Below are 20,750 nucleotides of genomic sequence, written 5' to 3' on the forward strand. Positions count from 1 at the left end.
CAATGGTTATTTCTAAAACTCCACCATGCTGTTGAACCATAAGGCCACCCGGAGCACTGAAAGAACAGTTGATTCATATTATAACCCTTTGCAATAAAACACTTCTCACTAAGTGAAAAATGTTGCCCTACATTTTAGGAAGCACTTCTCATACGTGTAAGACATATTCTTGTCCTGTTTCTATCTCCATACACATTAATTTTCTTGGAATCATGACTTCCTAACTTCTTCAACATTCACTCCTGTGCTCTACCAGAGAACTTAAAACACTGGGGAAAAAAAGCAAAGTAAAAGAAAGGATAGACATTAATCTGTGATGACTTAACTCTCTTTTTGAGCTGTAAGCAGGGGAGGTGAAATGTCATTTGTGTGAGTGTGTGAGGATTCCTAACGTTCTTTTTTTTTGAGACGGAGTCTAGCTCTGCCACCCAGGCTGGAGTGCAGTGGCACAACCTCTGCTCCCTGCAACTTCCACCCTCCAGGTTCAAGCGTTTCTCCTGCCTCAGCCTTCCTCTCAGTAGGTGGAATTGCAGGTGTGCACCATCATGCCCAGCTAATTTTTATATTTTTAGTAGAGACAGGGTTTAACCATGTTGGCCAAGCTAGTCACAAACTCCTGACCTCAAATAATCTGCCCGCCTCAGCCTCCTAAAGTGCTGGGATCATAGGTATGAGCACTGTGCCCAGCCCCAACATGATCTTAAAGAGCAGAAAAACATGTAATGCTCAGTTTACCTGAGAGCTTCCACCGAATATGTTTCAGTAAGTGAGAGACACAAGGTTTTTGTTCCATTAGAAGTATTTTATTTTAAAGTACACTTGAAATTTTAAATGTGTACAAATTCAGAGGTTTAAAAAACTTTGAAAGTCAGAGACACAGAGTTTAGGAAGCCGAAGGCTGAGAGTCTCCCTTCTCACTTAATCCATGTTTTATTTTGCATTCCTCACAGGTAAGCAGGCAGTGCCTAGAAGAGAAGCAAAAATAGACAGTGGTTTGTACTTTGACACTGGAAGCTCTAGCCTTATTATTATTATTATTATTATTATTATTTTAACTTAAAAAGTCTTTTTTAAAAAAGACTTGTTTCCCAGGCTGGTCTTGAACCACTGGGATCAAGGGATCCTCCCACCCAACCCTCTCTAGTATCTGAGAATATAGGTGTGAACCACTGCACCTGGCCTCAACACAATATTAGAGATATTGTTTTTCCAGAAATAATAGGAGTTGTTGCTTGGTTTATGACCCCAGAATTTCATGCCCCTAAAAGCAAAGAATGAGCTTTATACTGAAACAGATGGTTGTATTTGTGGTCAGGGTCCAGCAGGGGTTGAACATATTAATTATTTTTAAATTTGAGTGATTTCTAACAATAGCATAAAAATTAAAAATATACAATGCATTGATCCAGGATTGGACTATATGCCTATAGAGTTAAGTTTGGACAGACACACATGTGCACATATATACACACATAATTTTTTAAATTAAAAAAATAATGATACTTCCAGAATTTCTGGCTTATAGTTTGCCTAACTTTCCCTTGGTATTCCCTTAGGACACCAGGAAAAATGCACAGCTTCCTTCTAGAATAATATTAACATTTGAATACGGAATAGATGTCCTCGACTCCCTCCTTGCATTAAAGTTTTATAATCTTACAAATTCCACAAACATTTATTGAACATCTACTACTATGAGGACTTTGCAACAGGATGACTTTATTTATGCAGGGCAGTGATAGGTTGTGTTTTGAATGATAGAAAACTCATTCAATCTGGCTTGGGTGGGAAGGATTACTTGAAAGGTAGCAAGGCCACAAACTGCTATTATAAAACCCTGAACATGTGGATGAGGAGCCCCTTTCTCTCACTTATTTCCCCCCATTGCTTTGAGAATGAAAAAAATCCTTAAGCATGGCATAAATTCCTCCAGGAGCTGACATCTACATGCCTGGACTTCCAGCTTGTTATCTGCCTTTCCCAATAGCTCTTTATGCTCCAGCCATAAGATGTATTTATGATTCCCTTTAATAATGAAAATTTCCCCTGTCTACGTACTACTCCTGGACTAGAATCCCCTTCTTCAACCTTGCTATAGCTCCTACTGTAGCCATAGCTCCTGCTATATCTCCTCTTGTCATACCTTCTGCTATAGTTCCTACTACTTGAATCTACTAAGATTCAAGTCAAGCATCATCACCTCCTCCAAGCAGTCCTCCTTAATGCCTATTCCTTAACTCTCTCCTCAACCTCAACTTAGTCAAGTGCCCCACTCTACTTTCCCTTAACTAGAAAATCAAATAACTTTGTGCATTATTGCCTTTTAGATGTGCTGGTAATGGCACTTCACATAGGGCACAGCAATTGGTTACCAGCTGCAAATGCAAGACCAGAGTGGGGCTTCTGTGGCTGGCAGTGGGAAGGCAAAATGAAACCACAGAAACCAGAGCTTAAAGGAGCCCTAGAAACTAGTTACTTCAATCACCTCCTTTCACAATGGACATTGTCTGAAAAATGTAGATTTCAGTCCTGTGTTCACAATTATTCTGAAATCCAAAGTTGGTTAATTGCAAAAGACATTCCTGAAATTGAAAAGGAAGTAGTCAACACAATTCTCTCCTTTATGTATGCTACTTTTTCCTACTTGCTTACACAGACCAGAATCATGTGATCAATTCCTCCCCAGCAAGCTGACTCTAAAACATAACTTTGCAAGGATGAACTATAGTTGTTGGTGTTGTCTGAAAATACGGAATTAATGATGCACTGGTGGCCTTGCTTCTGTAATGGGAAAAGTAAGGGTTTGGAAAACAGATGATCTGAGGTGAGAGACCCTTTTCCACCCACTGCTAACGATGTCACCTTCAGAAGGTCTCTGAAGCTCTCTGGGTCTCATGCAGCTCATCAAAAAGAGACAGTATTGAAGTTTCCATCTATCACTCCAGGACTAGGGAACATGGCTTTCCAGTCACATAATTAGAAAAGGAACTTGAGCGTTTTGACTTCCAGTCCAGTTTGTTTTCGCCATATTGTGCTGCTTCTTAGATAGAACCCACTGTGACCAGCAAGGGGGTCTCTAGAGAAATGTGTCCTCAACATTAGCTTGTAACTACTATGGCAGAAATAGTAGAAATAGCTCATGTTTACTGAGCACTTACTGAGAGTCATGAATAATCATTTCTATTCTTTACATCTCATAAAAACTATCCTGATTGCCATTTTGTACACATAAAAAAACTGAAGATCAGAGAGCTTAAGAAACTTGCAGGGTCACACAGCTTAGTAAGTGGTAGACTGGTTTTCAACCTAAGTACTGTAACAGCAGAAGTGATGCCATTAACTCCAAAGTCGTACTGCTTATTTCCCCTCTAGAAAATAATGGTATATACAGTATTAACATAGTAGCAGCTCCGAGGAGCCCTGCAGTAAAGGAAACAATGTTAAGTTTTTTTTTGTTTTTGTTTTTGTTGATTATTTTTTTTTGAGATGGGTTTCGTTCTTGTTGCCCAGGCTGGAGTGCAACGGCGCGATCTCGGCTCACCACAACCTCTGCCTCCTGGGTTCAAGCAATTCTCCTGCCTCAGCCTCCCAAGTAGCTGGGATTACAGGCGTGAGCCACTGCACCCGGCCTAGAAACTGTTAAAGTTTTATGTGACTCTGTGATGGTGAAAGCCATATCTGCTCATTGAGGAATTCCTTTTTTGTTTGTTTGTTTTTCTGAGAAGGAGTCTCACTTTGTTGCCCAGGCTGGAGTGCAGTGGCATGATCTCAGCTTACTGCAACGTCCGCCTCCCAGGTTCAAGCAATGCTCCTGCCTCAGCCCCACTAGTAGCTGGGATGGCAGGCATGCGTCACCATGCCAGGCTTATTTTTGTATTTTTAGTAGAGATGGGGTTTCACCATGTTGGCAAGGCTGGCCTCAAACTCCTGACCTCAGGTGATTCACCTGCTTCGGCCTCCCAAAGTGCTGGGATTACAGGTGTAAGCCACCACACCTGGCCAAGAAATTCTTTGGAAACTTGCACAATGATTTGCACACAGTAGGTACCCATAAAATATTTATGCAACAAATGAAATAGGTAAGTAAGTGTAATAACAGAGTTATTTTTGAAGTTGGGTAGCAACAACTTTAAACCTGGGAGTTAAAACTTTTTTAACATGTGAATTTTAAAAACTGTGTTTAATATTATGGTGAGTAATCTTTCATTTAATTTTTATAACTACATTACAATCCCTCAATCAAATAGATTACAAACCTGTTATGCTGTGGACCAAAACCAGCCCCACGAAGTTGATCTTCAAAAAAATGGAATTTACTCTGGCATGCTCCTATGTATGACAGCTTTCCAAGGCCAAATCCCAAGAGACCAGCAACTGTGAAATCAGGTTGGGAGAGATCATTTAAAGGTTGAGAATCCTCTCCATTAGTTATCTTCTAGAGCTTTAAAAGTTAATGCTAGCAATTTTAAAATTAAAAGGACCATGCTACATCAATGAATGAAGACTCTGAGAATGAAGTCTCTATTTAAAATGAGCAGGATTGGAAACTGGAGACTTCCTGATCTCAGCTTTGAACTGGTGGTAGAAGGGCCAGGACAGAGCAAGCCAGAGTGCTGTCCTGGAGACAGCCGGCCAGAAGAGGGCCCACCTGTCAAGAAAATGGTTGAGACCACCAGGGCAGGGGAAGGTGGGGTCTGGGTTGTGGCTATATACAGCCTCCAAATCACTGGGTAGAAACACCCCCAATCTTCCTTATGGCCTTGGAGTAGTGGAGAGCTTCAGTCCATCTTGCCTATAGGAGAGAGGTCAGAGGGAGAGGGACCCTCCTATGGAAGCGATCTCGAACCTCTCTCTCCTGCTAGGAATAAATGCAATTTCAGACTCTCAACTGGAATGTGTCCTTTTTATACATAAAAGATCTATTGATACAGGTGGAAGAAGATGAAACCCCAAGTTTGCAGTAAATCTATTCTTAGAAATCCCCCAGTTCTCAAAAATTACTCATTTTTTATATGTATTGTAGAAAATATTTTGAAAAGAGTGGACAGGCCAAAAGAAGAAAATAAAAATCCCTAAAGGATGTATCATTCAGAGGCTCTGCTGTTGATAATCTCATTGTATATCCTGCCAGTCCCTCTCAGTCCGTGCTTTAACGATGGTCTAAGGAGAAGTCCCTACTGCTAAGCTGTATATCAGAAAGTGTTGAATGAACTAAGAAATGCAGAGTGGCAGAAAATAGAGGCTGATTTTTCAAAAAGTCAATACAGGCAGTTTAGTTAGGCTGGAAATTCATATCTCCAGTTGCTAGTAATGTCTTTTGTTCCCCAAAATGAATCTGCTTTTAAAATTTTTATTTATTTATTATTATTTTTTAAAATAGATACAAGGTTTCACCATGTTGCCCAGGCTGGTCTCGAACTCCTGGACTCAAGCAACCCACCCGCCTCAGCCTCCCAAAGAGCTGAGATTACAGATGTGAGCCACCACGCCTGCTTGCTTTTTTATTTCTATGACTTACGGGCAACTTTGGGCAATGATCCAAATCTAGGATTAGCTGCCAAATAACCTAAGGAGTAATACAGAAATACAGTATTATTTCATTTTATAATTTATTTAAGTTATAAGTTATAAATTATAAGTTATTCTTAAAGTATAAAGAAACCTCCAAAATTTAAGATATAAAATTTCTTAAATGTATACATATTCTGACTTTAAAAAGATGATCTTAAAAGAGCTATGATTCAATTCTCAGTTGACTTTAACTCCCAGATAGTCATTTTAGCTAAATTACAAATATTAGCTTTAAGATGCAGAAAAATAATATGAAACAGACAATTCAAGACTGATTCAAAGACATCAAGCAAAGGCAGGGCTAACAACAGTGTTCAAAGACATTAGTCATCCTCTTTCCCTTTTAATCAACTCAACATAGAAAGTTTCCATGTGCACATTCACATATCACTATTTTACAATGCAAACAGTACAACTCATGGTAGTTAGAACAATGGCCTTCTAGAGATACCCAAGTCCGAATTCCTGGAAAAGGTGAATATATTATGTCACAAAATGGGGATTAGGTGGAAAATGGAACTAATGTTGCTAATAACTTTAGATAGAGGATCCGGGTGGGTCCAATGTGATCCTTCAGTGTGGAAGAGGAAACTGGTGATGGACCAGAGAGATGGCAGCAAGAGAAGAACTTGGCTCAATGTTGTGGACTTTACGATCATAGGAAGGGCCCATCGGTTAAGAAATATGGGTGGTTCTGGAAGCTGGAGAGGAAAAGGAAGCCCAAGAGCCTTCAGAAGGAACACAGCTGGGCCGACACCTTGATTTCAGCCCCGTGAGACCCGTTTCAGAATTCTGACTTCCCAAAACTGCAGGATAATACATTCGTGTTGTTTTAAGTCACTGTGTTTGTGGTGATTTGTTAGAGAAGTTGTAGAAAACTGATACCAAGCTCTGAAAAAATATATTAGCATAGATGCAAAACATGGTAGATGTCTTGGTCTGTTTTCTGCTGCTATAACAGAATACCACAGGCTGCATAATTTATAAAGAACAGAAGTTCACTTGGCTCACAGTTCTGGAGGCTGGGAAGTCCAAGAGCAGAGAGCTGGCATCTAGTCAGGGTTATCCCATGGCAAGGAAGTGCAGGAAACGAAGAGCAAGAGGCTGAATGCATCCTCGTTATCAGGAACTATTCCCATGATAATAGTATTACTCAATGTAGGAGGGTGGAGCCTTCATAACTTAACCTCTTAAAGGCCCCATCTCTTAATACTGTTACAATGGTAGTTATATTTCAACCTGAGTTTTGAAGGGGACATTCACACCACAAGCAGTAGAATTGAAGTAGCTTAATACTTATAAAACATAATCCTGGCTGAGTGCGGTGGCTCATGCCTGCAATCTTAGCACTTTGGGAGGCTGAGGTGGGCGGATCACTTGAGGTCAGGAGTATGAGACCAGCCTGGCCAACATGGTGAAACTCCGTCTCTACTAAAAATACAAAAATTAGCCGGATGTGGTAGTACACGCCTGCAATCCCAGCTACTAGGGAAGTTGCAGTAGGAGAATTGCTTGAACCAGCCGGTGGAAGTTGCAGTGAGCCAAAATCAGGCCACTGCACTCCAGCCTGAGCAACAGAGCAAGACTCTGTCTCAAAAACAAACAACCCCAAAAACCCCCCATAATCTCCGTATATGTCCCAGCCCACATATTTTTATTTGTGTAAAAAATGATCTAAAAATGTTCATTACTTCTACAAAAAGCTATCTTCAAGTTATAAAAATAAAATCATATTTAATACATGACCTTTATGGACAAGAATGGTATTGGTCAAAGTGGGATTCTCCTAGATATGCGACATGTGGTTTTTAAGACCCAGAAAAGAACGAGGATTTCTTCCTTATAGTTACTGAGTACAAATGTTCCTTTTAAAATCACAGTAATCAAGTCTGGGTGACTTCCCCCTGTAATATTAGCACTTTGGGAGGCTGAGGCTGGAGGATCACTTGAGTGTGGAGTTTGAGATCAGCCTGGGCAATATAGTGAGACACTGTCTCTGAAGAAATTTTTAAAAAAATTATCTGGGTGTGATGGCATGTGTCTATAGACCCAGTTACTTGGGAAGCTCAAGTGGGAGCATCACTTGAGCCTGGGAGGTTGAGACTTCAGGGAGCCACTATTTTATCACTGCACTGGATGACAGAGTGAGACCCTGTCTCAAAAATGAATAAACAAAAACCCCACAAAACAAAACCCCAAGACTCCCATAAAATCCTGGTAATCAGAAGCCAGGCATGGTGGCATGTACCTATAATCCTAGCTACTCAAGGAGGTTAAAGGAGGAGGATTACTTGAGACCAAGAGTTTGAGACCAGCTTGGGCAACATAGCAAGACCTTGTGTCATTTAAAACAAATAAAAAGTAAAGCAAAATCCTGGCAATTAGCCGTGTTAGATAAAATGGGCTTAAACAGCCAGGCGCGGTGGCTCAAGCCTGTAATCCCAGCACTTTGGGAGGCCGAGGCAGGTGGATCACGAGGTCGAGAGATCGAGACCATCCTGGTCAACATGGTGAAACCCCGTCTCTACTAAAAATACAAAAAAGTAGCTCGGCATGGTGGCGCGTGCCTGTAATCCCAGCTACTCAGGAGGCTGAGGCAGGAGAATTGCCTGAATCCAGGAGGCGGAGGTTGCGGTGAACCGAGATCGCGCCATTGCACTCCAGCCTGGGTAGCAAGAGCGAAACTCCGTCCCAAAAAAAAAAAAAAAAAAAAAAAAAAAGGGGGATAAGGTGCCTTCTTGTCACTTGGGGACTAAGCAAAGTCTCTGGGCTCTCTAGTCAGGTGGAGACAGGGAGGAGATGAAGAAGAAAGAATAGAGAGGAAAACAGGAAAACACTAAGGCAGGGAGTGGTTGTGTGGGGAGGTACGAGGAGCGGCTGGTCCTTACAGAATCTTCTATGGAGGAGACAGAGTGCCCACCTCAGGCAGATGCAGCCTCTTGCCAAAAGAAATGGCGTGGTGGACACAGGTTGGGGTGGATTTCAGCTTCCTACCCCCTCCCTGGAGCATCCTTATTTGTACAGGGAGCCATCTGTCTAACTATATACAGAGGCCCTGAAAGACACAGCACTCCGGCACAGAGAAAGGCGTGGGATTGCTTCTCTTCTCTGTAAACAAAGCAAATTTATTATCTTACAGTTCTTGAGGTCAGACATCCACAATGGGTCTCACCAGATGAAAACCAAGGTCTCAACTGCATTCCTTACGTGGACTGCCTTCCTACCTGGAGGCTGGAGGGCGTGCCTTTCTAGCTTCTTGAGGCTGCCCACAATCCTTCGCTCATGGCCCTTTCCTCCATCTTCAGGTCCAACAATGTTGAGCTGAGTTCTCAGATTGCCACGTCTCATTCCACCTTCAGACCCCGTCTCTCACTTTTAAGGACCCTTTCAATTACACCAGGCCCACCTGGATCACCCAGGATACGCTCCCTATTTTAAGGTCAGGTGATTAACAACCTTAATTCCATCTACGACTTTGATTTCCTTTTGCCAGGTAACCCAATGTATTCACTAGTTCTGGGGATTAGTATGCTTTCTGGGGAGATGGGGACTCAGGCTACAAATAGGAAGAAGTCTGCATAAATAAATCCTTCCCCGAAAAATAAGTGCCAGGGGCCAAAAAGCTGCCAGGAGGGTCGCAGAAAACTGGGCTCTCTGAAATTGGATTATTTAACAAATGTAGAATCTCACCTTGGTAGACCAGTCCCTGGGTGACAAGCATGCTTACAAGAGAAAGAGGCAGAGCTGTAAGGCAAAAACGCCCTTTAATGTTGGTGTTTTAAAAATCGGCACCTCACCTAGAAGTTACGGAGAATTACCACCCTGAGCTTTTTCTCTTACCTTCTTTGTCAGTGAAATTTTATTCGTTTGTTATTTTACTAACAAATATTTATTAAGTGCAGCGTGGAGAATTTTCTTGGAATCTTCCTCAGTCACTCACCCTGAGGCACAGCATTAATTTGAACGCTACGCTACTTCATCTCTGACATCCGCTTGTAATGAATGCCAACATGCACCAGATTCTAAGCATTACATATAATAAAGGCATCTTAGGATATAAGAATATTTACCTGTTGAATTTGGGAGCTGCCTTTAGCTATGTGTGTATTTTGAAATGTTCAATCCTACATAAATGTTAAAAAGCAATATAATAAACTCCTACATACCCTTCATCTGGATTCATTAATTGTGAACATTTTTCCAAATTTGCTTTATCATTTTCAAATTTTTCCTTTTTTTCTGAGCCATGTGAAATTTGCAAACATTATGACTCTTTGTAACTAAATACTTCAGCAGGTGTCGTCTAATAACGAGAATGCTTCTGCACGTAGTTACACCGCCATTAGCATGATCAAAATTGAACACTCATACTCAAGAAAAAATATATTAACTTAAACGAAATTGTTATTCAAATCTCTCCAATTGGCCCAATAGCTGTCAGCCAATAGCTGTGGGTTTTTTTCCAATTCAGAAATTCAGGGATCATATGTTACACATACTCTCCTATCTGCTTTAGTCTAGGACAGTTCCTTGCCTTTCTTTTTCTTTTTAATGACATTTTCTCTTACAATTTGGATTTGCCCAATGATCCAAATTAAAGATTACAAGATGACTATATTCACGTTAAACATATGTAATGTTTAGCTACAATTTTAAAACAGGAAATTTAGTCTGGGAAAAGCAGTTTCTAGTTCTGTCCATCAAAATGTGTCAGATGACTTCTTTCAAAAGCAGAGAGTAGTAATAAACATGTAGCTCTTTCTAGTTCAACCAGGACAAATCAAATAGCAACCAATTTTTCCACTCATAGCTACCCCATAGTGGGCAAATAGGTCATACTGAAGTGTTAATCTACTAGGGCCCAATTAAATTTTTGGAATGAATTTCTGGAAGCACAATCAGTAATCCTATAATGTATAATAAACATCAACTTATAGAGGGTGTTCTTTCTTTCTTTCCTTTTTTTCTTTTTTTTTTTTTTTTTTTTGAGGTGGAGTCTTGCTTTGTTGCCCAGGCTGGAGTGCAGTGGCATGATCTTGGCTCAATGCAACTTCTGCCTCCTGGTTTCAAGCAATTCTATTGCCTCAGACTCCCAAGTAGCTGGGATTACAGGCACCTACCACCATGCCCAGCTAATTTTTGCATTTTTAGTAGAGATGGGGTTTAACCATGTTAGGCAGGCTGGTCTTGAACTCCTGACCTCATGTTTCACCCACCTCAGCCTCTCAAAGTGCTGGGATTACAGGCATAATCCACTGCGCTTGACCTGAGAGTGTTATTTCTAAAACAAGTGATACTAAATTTGAATACTTAAGAAATCAAAATGAGTGTTTCAAACTATAAATTATCCACACATGAGCCATGTTGCAAAATATTGAGACCATATCTACAGGCTGTACTATGCCATTTTCCAATGCTGAATCACACATTTTTTTAAATTGGAAGAGATCTTAATACACAGCCTGAATTCACACCCTTGTCTTATGTGAGGCAGGCTCAGAAAGAGGAAGTGACTCAGCTGAAAATGTTATTTCAGAGACAGTGTAAGAGAAGTATTAATGGAACGCAGCCATTTTTCATTCATTCGACAAATATCGATTAGGTATTTTCTATGAATGGGGCACTGTGTGAGGCTCTAGGATGAAGTTCCAGACCAACCTGACATTATTTCTGAACTCCATGAAGCTTAGAGTCTAGTAGAAATTAGAAAGGTCCACTCTTTGGGAGTCAACAAATTATCAATAACAGTCTTGGTGTGCGTTCTTGGTCACATGTTCTTGGTGAAGGGAAGAGTTACATGTGCATCACCTTTTGCTAAGTGAGGTAAAGAGCTCCTTAATCAGATATTATCTCTGTTCTAAATAAGGAATGAACCTGGATTTAAACTCTAAACAACTCCAAATATCAAAGTTCTTCAGACAGTTATGCAAAGTCCCTGCTCAAAAGTAAGTCATTACCACAATTCTAATATGATATCTAGGCAGTTTGCTGCCACAAATACACTGTTAGGTGCAATTACCTCTCTTCCAGAAACTTTCTTCCTGACACTCTCGCATAATCTTTGAGATCTCTGCTCTGTGGATGTGCAGTTTTGATTTTGGACAAAACAACAGGCTCTGTAAGGAAAATTACATGGTGAGCTAACTGAGACCATCTGAAAATCACACTCTTTGATTTCTGTTTTCTCCGGAAGTTAACAGGGAGGTCTTTTCACTTGCTGTACAGTGTGTATTCTGTGCCAGAGGCAGCCTAAAGCAATGATCAGTTCCAAGAGTGCCTTCCCGCTGGGAACGCTGATTGACTTAGGCAACAGAAGAATCCTAGCTGGAGACTCAGAGTGATTCACTGACTGGTGCAGGCAGCAGATTTGTGGTGAGGCTGAAACCCTGCTGAGGCCACATTTCCTTCCCCACCTCCATGCCTCTACGTGGTTCACTTACCTAGAATGCTGTATACTCCCTTCGCCTGCCTGGTCTTAACACCCAGCTGAACATTGTCTCCTGGGTGAGGAGAGAGATTTTCCCCAGCACAATAGTTAGACATCCGGCATCACACTCAGAGCACCTATGTATATGCACTTCTGTATGCATTTTTAGACTGTGAACTCATCAATGGACTGCTTTTTATTAGTTGACATAGTTTACTTTAATCTGGACACTTTTTTAAACACATTTATAAGTGGTGTGCATATAATTTCTCGTGTAACTATTGACACGGTTGACATAACTATTTTGATTAGTTCTGTAGTATTTTTTGGACTTTATTAAAAATTTAAAAAAATTTAATTGTGTGTTCAGCAGTGTTTTTTTTTTTTTTTTTTTTTTTTTTTTTTTTTTTTTTTTTTGGACAGGGTATCACTTTGTCACCTGGGCTACAGTCCAGTGTTGTGATCGTGGCTCACTGTAGCCTCTACCTTCCTGGTTCAAGCGATCCTCCTGCCTCAGCTCCCCTAGTAACTAGGACTATAGAGACCATAGGGTTTTGCCACGTTGCCCAGGCTGACCTCCAGCTCCTGAGCTCAAGCAATCTGTCCTCCCTGGCCTCCCAAAGTGCTAGGATTACAGGCATAAGAAACCACACCTGGCCTTGCAGTGTTTTTTTTTTTTTTTTTTTAAACCAAGTTCATATGCTATCATCTAGACCAACTCCCATCTTTTACCATTCCTTTTGCTTTCTTGGTGTATATGTTTTAATCACTCACTCTCTTCCACATTCTCCACTCCTTCCCCCCTCTGGCCATCACAATCATTCTGGGTGGTTTTTTCCTTTTCTTTCTTTCTTTTCTTTTCTTTTCTCTTTTTTTTTTGGGGGGGGGGCGTGAGCCAAAGATTTCTTTCTTCATTTCTTGCATTTGAAGGACTCTTCGATAACATCCTTGGATCTTTTATTTCTTTTCTTTTCTTTTTTTTTCTTTTGAGATGGAGTCTTGCTCTGCAGCCCAGGTTGGAGTGCAGTGGTGCGATCTCAGCTCACTGCAACCTCCCCTCTGGGGTCCCGGTCCAAGCAATTCTCCTGCTCAGCCTCCGGAGTAGCTAGGATTACAGGCATGTGCCACCATGCCCAGCTAATTTTTATATTTTTAGTAGAGACAGGGTTTCATCATGTTGGCTAGGCTGGTCTTGAACTCTTGACCTCGTGATCCGCCTGCCTCGGCCTCCCAAAGTGCTTGGATTACAGGCGTGGTTCACCGAACCCGGCCGAATCTTTTATTTCTATCCATTCTTTTGAAATATTCATTATCTTGGGTGAATATATCTTTTTATATATTTGATTCTTAAAATCCTCTCAACTCAGCTCCATGCTTTTAAGATCCATCCATGTTGCTGTCTCCAACTAGTCTGCTGCTTCTAACAGCTGTATAATTCTGCACAATGCCTCCAAGTCCCCACCACCTCATGTTCCCCCTGTGGACCCACGAGGGAACATTTTTCAGACACGAACCTAGAAGTAAAGCCCAGGGCGTGTATATTCTTACTGTGACCGAGTGTTGCTAGACCGCTCTCCTCAATGGCTGCGCAGTCTCCAGCCCTACCCGCAGGGCCGGAACACTCCCTCCCGGCTACGTAGCCTGTGTAACCGCTAGGCATAGGTAAAGACGATTCCAAGCAAGTTAAAGACCTAAGTTTGGCTCTTTCCCTGCCGCCGCTGCCGAGTCATGTAGAAGCGGAGGCCGTGGCCGAGGAAGGCATTGCTGCTGGAGATGTATCGGACGTTAATACTGCTATACACGAGGTGCTGAAGACCGCCCTCATCCACGATGGCCTAGCACGTGGAATTCGCGAAGCTTCCAAAGCCTTAGACAAGCACCAAGCCCATCTTTGTGTGCTTGCATCCAACTGTGAGGAGCCTTTGCATGTGAAGCTGGCAGAGGCCTTTTGTGCTGAACACCAAATCAACCTAATTAAGGTTGATGACAACAAGAAACTAGGGCAATGTGTAACCCTCTGTAAAACTGACAGAGAGAGGAACCTTAGTAAAGTGCTTGGTTGCCAGCTGTGTAGTAGTTAAGGACTATGGCAAGGAGACCAGGCGCGGTGGCTCACGCCTGTCATCCCAGCACTTTGGGAGGCCAAGGCGGGCGCATCACAAGGTGAAGAGATCAAGACCAGCCTGGCCAGCATGGTGAAACCCCATCTCTACTAAAAAAATACAAAAATTAGCCGGGCATGGTGTCATGCGCCTGTAGTCCCAGCTACTCTGGAGGCTGAGGCAGGAGAATCATTTGAACCTGGGAGGTGGCGGTTGCAGTGAGCTGAGACTGGGCCGCTGCATTCCAGCCTGGTGACAGAGCAAAACTCTGTCGCCCAAAAAAAGGACTATGGCAAGGAGTCTCAGACCAAGGATGTCATTAAAGAGTACTTCAAATGCAAGAAATGAAGAAATCTTTGGCTCACAAAAAGAAAGAATTTTGTAACACTTGGAATTACTTCTTTGCTAACGAATGCGTTTGAGTATCTCTACATATTCTTCAGCTACACTGCCCTTCTCTCTGGTTTTCAGGCAATTCCTGTAATTGGATCTGGGTTGTAATCTTTTTGTATTGGCTCATTAATTTTTTGTGGAAAAATACGTATAATAGTTGCCATTTTGACCATTTTACTTTATTTTTTTAGAGACAGGTTCTCGCTCTGTCACCCAGGCTGGAGTAGAGTGGTGCCATCATAGTTCACTGCAGTCTCGAACTCCTGGGCTCAAGTAATCCTCCCACCTCAGTCTCCTGAGTAGCTGGGACTATAAATGCACACCACTTTGCCCAACTAATTAAAATTTTTTTTTTTTTTTTTTTTTTTTTTTTTTTTTTTTTTTAAATATAGAGCTGGGGGCATCTCACTATGTTTCTCAGGCTGGTCTTGAACTCCTGGCCTCAAGTGATTGTCCCCCTTTGACTTCCCAAAGTGCCAGGCTTACAGGTATGAGCCACCATGCCTAGCCTCATTAATTTTTTTTTTTTAATTTAACTTTTTCTTTACTATAGAAGTCACAGGCTGGGCACAGTGGCTTACACTTGTAATCCTAGCACTTTGGGAGGCCGAGGTGGGTGAATTGCCTGAGCTAAGGACTTTGAGACCAGCCTGGCAACACGGTGAAACCCTGTCTCTATTAAAACAATACAAAAAATTAGCCAGGTGCAGCAGGCGTAGTGGTGTACACCTGTAGTCCCAGCTACTTGGGAGGCTGAGGCAGGGAATTGCTAGAACCTGGGATGCAGAGGTTGCAGTGAGCTGAAATTGCGCCATTGCACTCCAGCCTGGGCAACAGAACATGACTCTGTCATAAAAAAAAAAAAAAAAAAAAAAAAAAAAGTCACACTTGTATTTCCTTCTTTGTGAATTATGTATGTGGCTTCTTTGCCATTTATCTCCAGGGTAAAAACCTGTGTTTTTCTGGTTGCAGTGCAGCTCCTTAACTCTTGAAGTGTAGTTTGATTGTGCTGATCTAGCCACTGTCTTTTTTAGACTTTCTGTGTAGTAGATGCCAATGTGCATGATGGTCACCATTTCTTGAGCACTTTGTATGGGCCTGGTCCTGGGCCAAGCACTTTACGTGTGTGATGCCAATGAATGCGTTGGAGAAACCTTGTGGCACCAGCATCTGTGGAGCTCTATAAGCAGCCCAAGCCAGCGACCTCCCTATTCTCTCTCTGCAACTCCGCAAGGCACAGGGCAAAGGTGCAGTAAGTCCAAGAGTGAGTCACAGCAGCAGGAGAAGGAGCTGCTCTCAGTCTCCACTTTTCTTCCTTCCTTAGCACATTCATGCCTCCAGATGCCCAGGATAAATATTTGCTCTTGCTCTCGGCTGTGCCTGGGGCAGAAATAAGGACTGCCTCCCCTTAATAAACAAATGCACATACCCTGGCTATCACAGTTGCTTCCGGTCCTGCAGTCAGCCTGTAATCCCAGCGCTTTGGAAGGCTGAGGCAGGCAGATCACTTGAGGTCAGGAGTTCAAGATCAGCCTCGCCAACATGGTGAAATCTCGTCTCTACTAAAAATACAAAAATTAGCCAGGTGTGGTGGCGGGTGCCTGTAATCCCAGCTACTCAGGAGACTGAAGTGGGAGAATTGCTTGAACCGGGGAGGTAGAGGTTGCAGTGAGCAGAGATGGCACCACTGCACTCCAGCCTGGGTAACATAGTGAGACTCCATATCAAAAAAAAAAAAAGAAAAGAAAAGAAAAGTAAAGAAAGGGAGCTCTGGGGATCCTTTTCTGTATAGCAATGAATGTTTGATGACTCTCTATTTCACGGAGGCAACTCCGGTATCCAAATAATTCTCCTCGTGACTTTCTATCATTTGTCTGTTTGCCTCACCTAAACTTTGCTCCTTAAACATTACTGCCTCCATATCCTATTTTCAGCTTGAATATGAACGCTATTGACCCATCAGAGATGGAGTTTTGCTCTTGTTGCCTAGGCTGGAGTGCAATGGCATGACCTCGGCTCACCACAACCTCTGCCTCACAGGTTCAAGTGATTCTCCTGCCTCAGCCTACTGAGTAGCTGGGATTACGGGCATGCGTCACCACGCCTGGCTAATTTTGTATGAGATAGCATTGGTCAGGCTGCCCTTGAACTCTCAACTTTAGGTGATCTGCCCGCCTCGGTCTCTCAAAGCGCTGGGATTACAGGCATGAGCCACTGTGCCTGGGCTCTCTTTTGTTCATTGATGTATTCCTGAAATACACAGTATCCATTCCTAACAAGTTGAAAATGGTTTCCACGTTAACACTTGGGTTCTCAACTTGCTAGCTAACTAGTAATTAAAGACTCTGCCACCCTGAACAGTAACACCTGTCAGCAGCATAGGCTTAGTGCAACTACCCAGAGTAATAAAATTGTAAAAAAAAAAAAAAAAGCAAAATGTCACCAGGTGTGGTGACTCATGCCTGTAATCCCAGCACTTTGGGAGGCTGAGGTGGGAGGATCATTTGAGCTCAGGAGTTTGAGACCTGTGGGGGCAATATAATGGGACCCCATCTCTATAAATGAATGAATGAATAAATGCAATATGTATCATTCTGTTAGTCTATAAAGAGTTTTGCTCTGCCATCAGAAACCTTTTCAGTCACTGACAGTTCATCTAAGAGTTTGTAAGACTGGATTCTAAAGAAGAAAGAGTAAAAAGAAAGAATTTTGTAAATAAAATTTTAAAAGGCTTCTTTTCAAAGCAGCTGAAAACATACTTTTCAGCTGCTTTGAAAAGCGGCTTTTTTTTTTTTTTTTTTTTTCAAAAGCCCACCCAACAAAGTACCAGACTGAAAAAAATAAGATACTGGTTAAGGATGAAATTTAATAAAAATCCTGTATGATATATATTTTTTTAGATGGCAGGTCCTGCAATTAAAACTATACCTGATAAGGAATGGTGGCTCATGCCTGTAATCCCAGCATTTCAATAGGCCTAGATAGGAGGATTAATTGAGGCCAGGACTTTGAGATCAGCTTGGGCAATACAGTGAGAACTCATGTCTAACCACAAAAAAATAATTAGCCAGGCATGGTGGCCTGCACCTGTCATCCCAGTTAAGTGAGAAGCTCAAGTAGGAGGATCGCTTAATCCAGCAGTTCGAGGCTGTAGTGAGCCATAATTGCACCACTGCACTCCAGTCTGGGTGACAGTGTGAGAGCCTGTCTCAACAAATCGGTCAATAAAGATAAAAGTATACCTGCTTGCTTGGTGGTGGCAAATGGGGATCTTTATCTTGGTTTCCACGAGTAGACACTGAAGCCATGATGACTTGGTGCTTGCTCTCCTTCCAGTTGATTATCCTCTGCTTACTCCTTGACCCAGTGTCTAAGGACCATAGAAGAGAATCACTATGCCATGACTGAATGTTTGTATCAAGCTTAAAAGCACCCTGAGGATCCACTGGAGTTATTTGGAAAACTTTTTCCTTTTGTCATTAGTCCATCATGGGGGACAGATCAGATTTAGAATAGAGTGAAATATCACACTGTGCACTGAGTGTTGATTACGTGCCAGTTTAGGGATATGAAGAAGGATGAGACAGGATCACTACTGAAGGAATTCACAGTCCACAGAGGGAGACAGACAAGTCAACAGTATACAACATGAAAAGGGATCCCTTGAGGAAGGCACAGGATGCTAGGGAAGGAAAGGAAGGATGGTCCATTCCATCTCGTCAGGTCACAAAAGGGACTAGGACCCCTAAGCTTTCAGGAGGATCTGTGGAAGGCAGATGGACTCTGGGACAGGAGAACCAGGTTGGAAGGTGGTGCACTAGTCTGGGCAAGGAATTACAGAGACCTGAACAAAGACCCTCGTGGGAATTCAGCGTTTTTGATAGATATGCTAAATTTGCCAGCTCTTAAACTGGCCAAGTCATCCTATATCCACCAGGCAGTCACTTTTGCTGTTGGTGGCAACACAGGCTGGAACTCAGCTCTGTCTATCTTTGACAGAGAGGCTAAATTTGAGTTTGGAAATGTTGGATTTGGGTGCCTGTGGGGGCAAACAGAATTAGCTGTTAATAGTTGTTAGTATTTGACTATTTGGGTCTGGAGTTCCAGAACAGGGGTAGGCTAGAGAGATGAATTTGGGAACTGCCATCATAGACATGAGAGCAGGGAACTTGAACAAATGTGTCTAAAAACAGTATTTGGAAATACGAACATTGAACCCCAGGGGATATCGAAAAGAGAAGAAAGAAAGTTTGAAAAGCAAAAAAGCAGGCCAAGGAAGTGACTGAGAAGGAATAGCTGATACAGAGGAGAGGGAATTCCTGAAGGAGGGAGTGAATCATCAACACCTTCACATGGCTTAGAAAAGTGGACCTTGGATTTGGCAACGATGGACATAATCCAGGTGGACTTTGAGCCTCCTCCTGCCCCGAGTGGCCACTGCATTCTGCAGCCCTGAACTCCACCACTACTGCTTTTCTTCTGCAAAATGAACCTCTTATACGCAATTCTGTTTACTACATCAATTACTAAACTTTGAAGCATTTGAGCTAAAGGGACCCATACTCCCACCAAGTTTCATCACAGGTGCCTAATGTGATTACAGAGGCAGCATGGTGCGCTTCACAGGAAAGTGCCGGGTCCGAGAGACCAGGGTTCAAATCCTGACTCTTTCCCCCTGCGATCCCTGTGCTTTGGTACAAACGACTTCCTCCGTCTGTGCCTCAGCTTTCTCCTCTGTTAAGTGGGCATAATGCACACAACGGTGAGGGCCTGTGGCAGAGATGAAGACGAGGATGAGGATGAGGGATAGGTCCATAAAGCCCCGCTCAGCACCCAGCACGCTGCGAGTCTGTGCCTACGAAGGGGCGGCTGTCAGAGAGGCCCTGCACACCTTCCAATTCCTGAGCACTACCAGGAAGTGTTTGCTCACCAGGCCAAACTAGATTATCTTTGCTTAGCCAGTAGGCCACTGTCCTATATTAGAAAGCAAAGATACCTCTCAGCTTCGGTGGCCAGGTCCCCTGGCATCCACTTAGTCCTCAGTCCACACCTAAGAGCAAGCCTTCCGAAGGTCTTGACTGCAGGTGTAGCTCCCACCCCTCACCCTAGGGTGGTCCGGGGACCCTCCGCTTCTTCAGTGATGGGGAAGGGACCCGGGGGTGCTGACTGGCGGACGTGCTTAAGAAAGCGCGCCCCAGCATGGGGGTCGGGGGTGCTTCTTAGAATGGCCTGGAACCTAGGGGGCCTGCCGGGCTGGACGACGGGCTGGGGACACCGCACTTTCTGATGCGGCCGGAAGAGCCGGGCAGGGGTCAGCCTACTGGAGTCCGCCGCCGTCCCCGGCCAGAGGCAGCCGGGGCCACCCCAAGCCTCCCAGCCCCTAGCCCGCGCAGGAGCCGCCGGGGTCCGAACCTCGTGAGAGTGAGAGGCAGCCACTGCTGCGCCGTGCCGGCTTCAAAGGACTGCCCCGCGGCTCCGCGTTCCCCCAAGCCACCCCCTACCGCCGTCCCCACCCCTCGGGGCGGGGGCTCACCTGTGGGGTCGGGTCGCCTCCGAGGTCGCGTCCCCCGTTGCCGAGCCCAGCAGGCCTCGCTCCCCCGCGACTGCACCGCGGCCCGCGGCCCCCACCGGTCTCCCCGGCTTCCTCCCGGTCCTTTGTGTTTTCTTCTCTTGCTCCGCCCCTTCGCCTGCCCGCTAAGCACTTAAGCTGAAGAAGTCACCCTACCGCCACCTGCCAGTCGCTTTCGCTGTCGTGGGCAACCCAGGCTGAAACCCAGCTCCTGCCGGACCCCCCTCCCCGCCCCCGGCAACCCTCAAGGCTTGTCCCGACACCGAGTAGGTTCTAGTTCCTTTGTGTCTTCCACAGGACTCCCTTCCTCCAGCAATCGCAGCCCGAAGAGCCTCGTATTGCGCCCGCTCCCTGGGCCAGGCGTGGGCATCACCCGTGCACTCCTTTTCCGCAGCCCGGTGGCGCGCCCCGTTGGGGTCTCCGCTTCGCAGACGGGTCATCTGAGTTGTGCGGGCCGCCAGGGGTGTCTGGAGTCCGCCCTAGGCCCGCTTGGCTCCCAGGCCTTCTCTTTCCTTTGCTCTTTGTCGGGCCCCTCTTCCCTCCTGTCTCTCCCTAACTCTGACTTGTAGGGGGAAGCTGCTGACATTTGGGGGAAACTTTAATACCGATACCAGTTGTTATCGGAGAGGGGTCTCGATCCAGACCCCAAGCGAGAGTTCTTGGACTTCGCACAAAAAAGAATTCAAGG

At 43.9% G+C, this 20,750-nt stretch overlaps 1 protein-coding gene across 4 annotated transcripts; it reads right to left on the reverse strand.

The window, feature by feature from the left end:
* Positions 1–781: 781 nt before the first annotated feature.
* Positions 782–20,183, reverse strand: OCIAD2 (OCIA domain containing 2). 4 transcript variants are annotated; one of them, XM_003933634.4, is made up of 7 exons: positions 20,027–20,183; positions 17,736–17,863; positions 11,591–11,687; positions 9,262–9,315; positions 5,519–5,566; positions 4,257–4,374; positions 782–965 (listed from the first exon to the last, which is right to left on the reverse strand). In XM_003933634.4, exons 2-7 carry the CDS (start codon positions 17,799–17,801, stop codon positions 884–886), a joined length of 465 nt encoding a protein of 154 aa, XP_003933683.1. In that variant the 5' UTR covers positions 17,802–17,863; positions 20,027–20,183; the 3' UTR covers positions 782–883. The 4 variants fall into 4 exon arrangements, with proteins under 4 accessions (XP_003933683.1, XP_010342487.1, XP_039324364.1 ...); XM_010344185.3 differs by lacking the exon at positions 20,027–20,183 and adding an exon at positions 15,923–16,055 and having other exon boundaries at positions 17,736–17,837; XM_039468430.2 differs by lacking the exon at positions 9,262–9,315.
* Positions 20,184–20,750: the final 567 nt, after the last annotated feature.

The sequence above is a fragment of the Saimiri boliviensis genome, chromosome 3 (assembly GCF_048565385.1).
Source record: "Saimiri boliviensis isolate mSaiBol1 chromosome 3, mSaiBol1.pri, whole genome shotgun sequence".
In the NCBI taxonomy this organism is placed as follows: Eukaryota; Metazoa; Chordata; class Mammalia; order Primates; family Cebidae; genus Saimiri; species Saimiri boliviensis.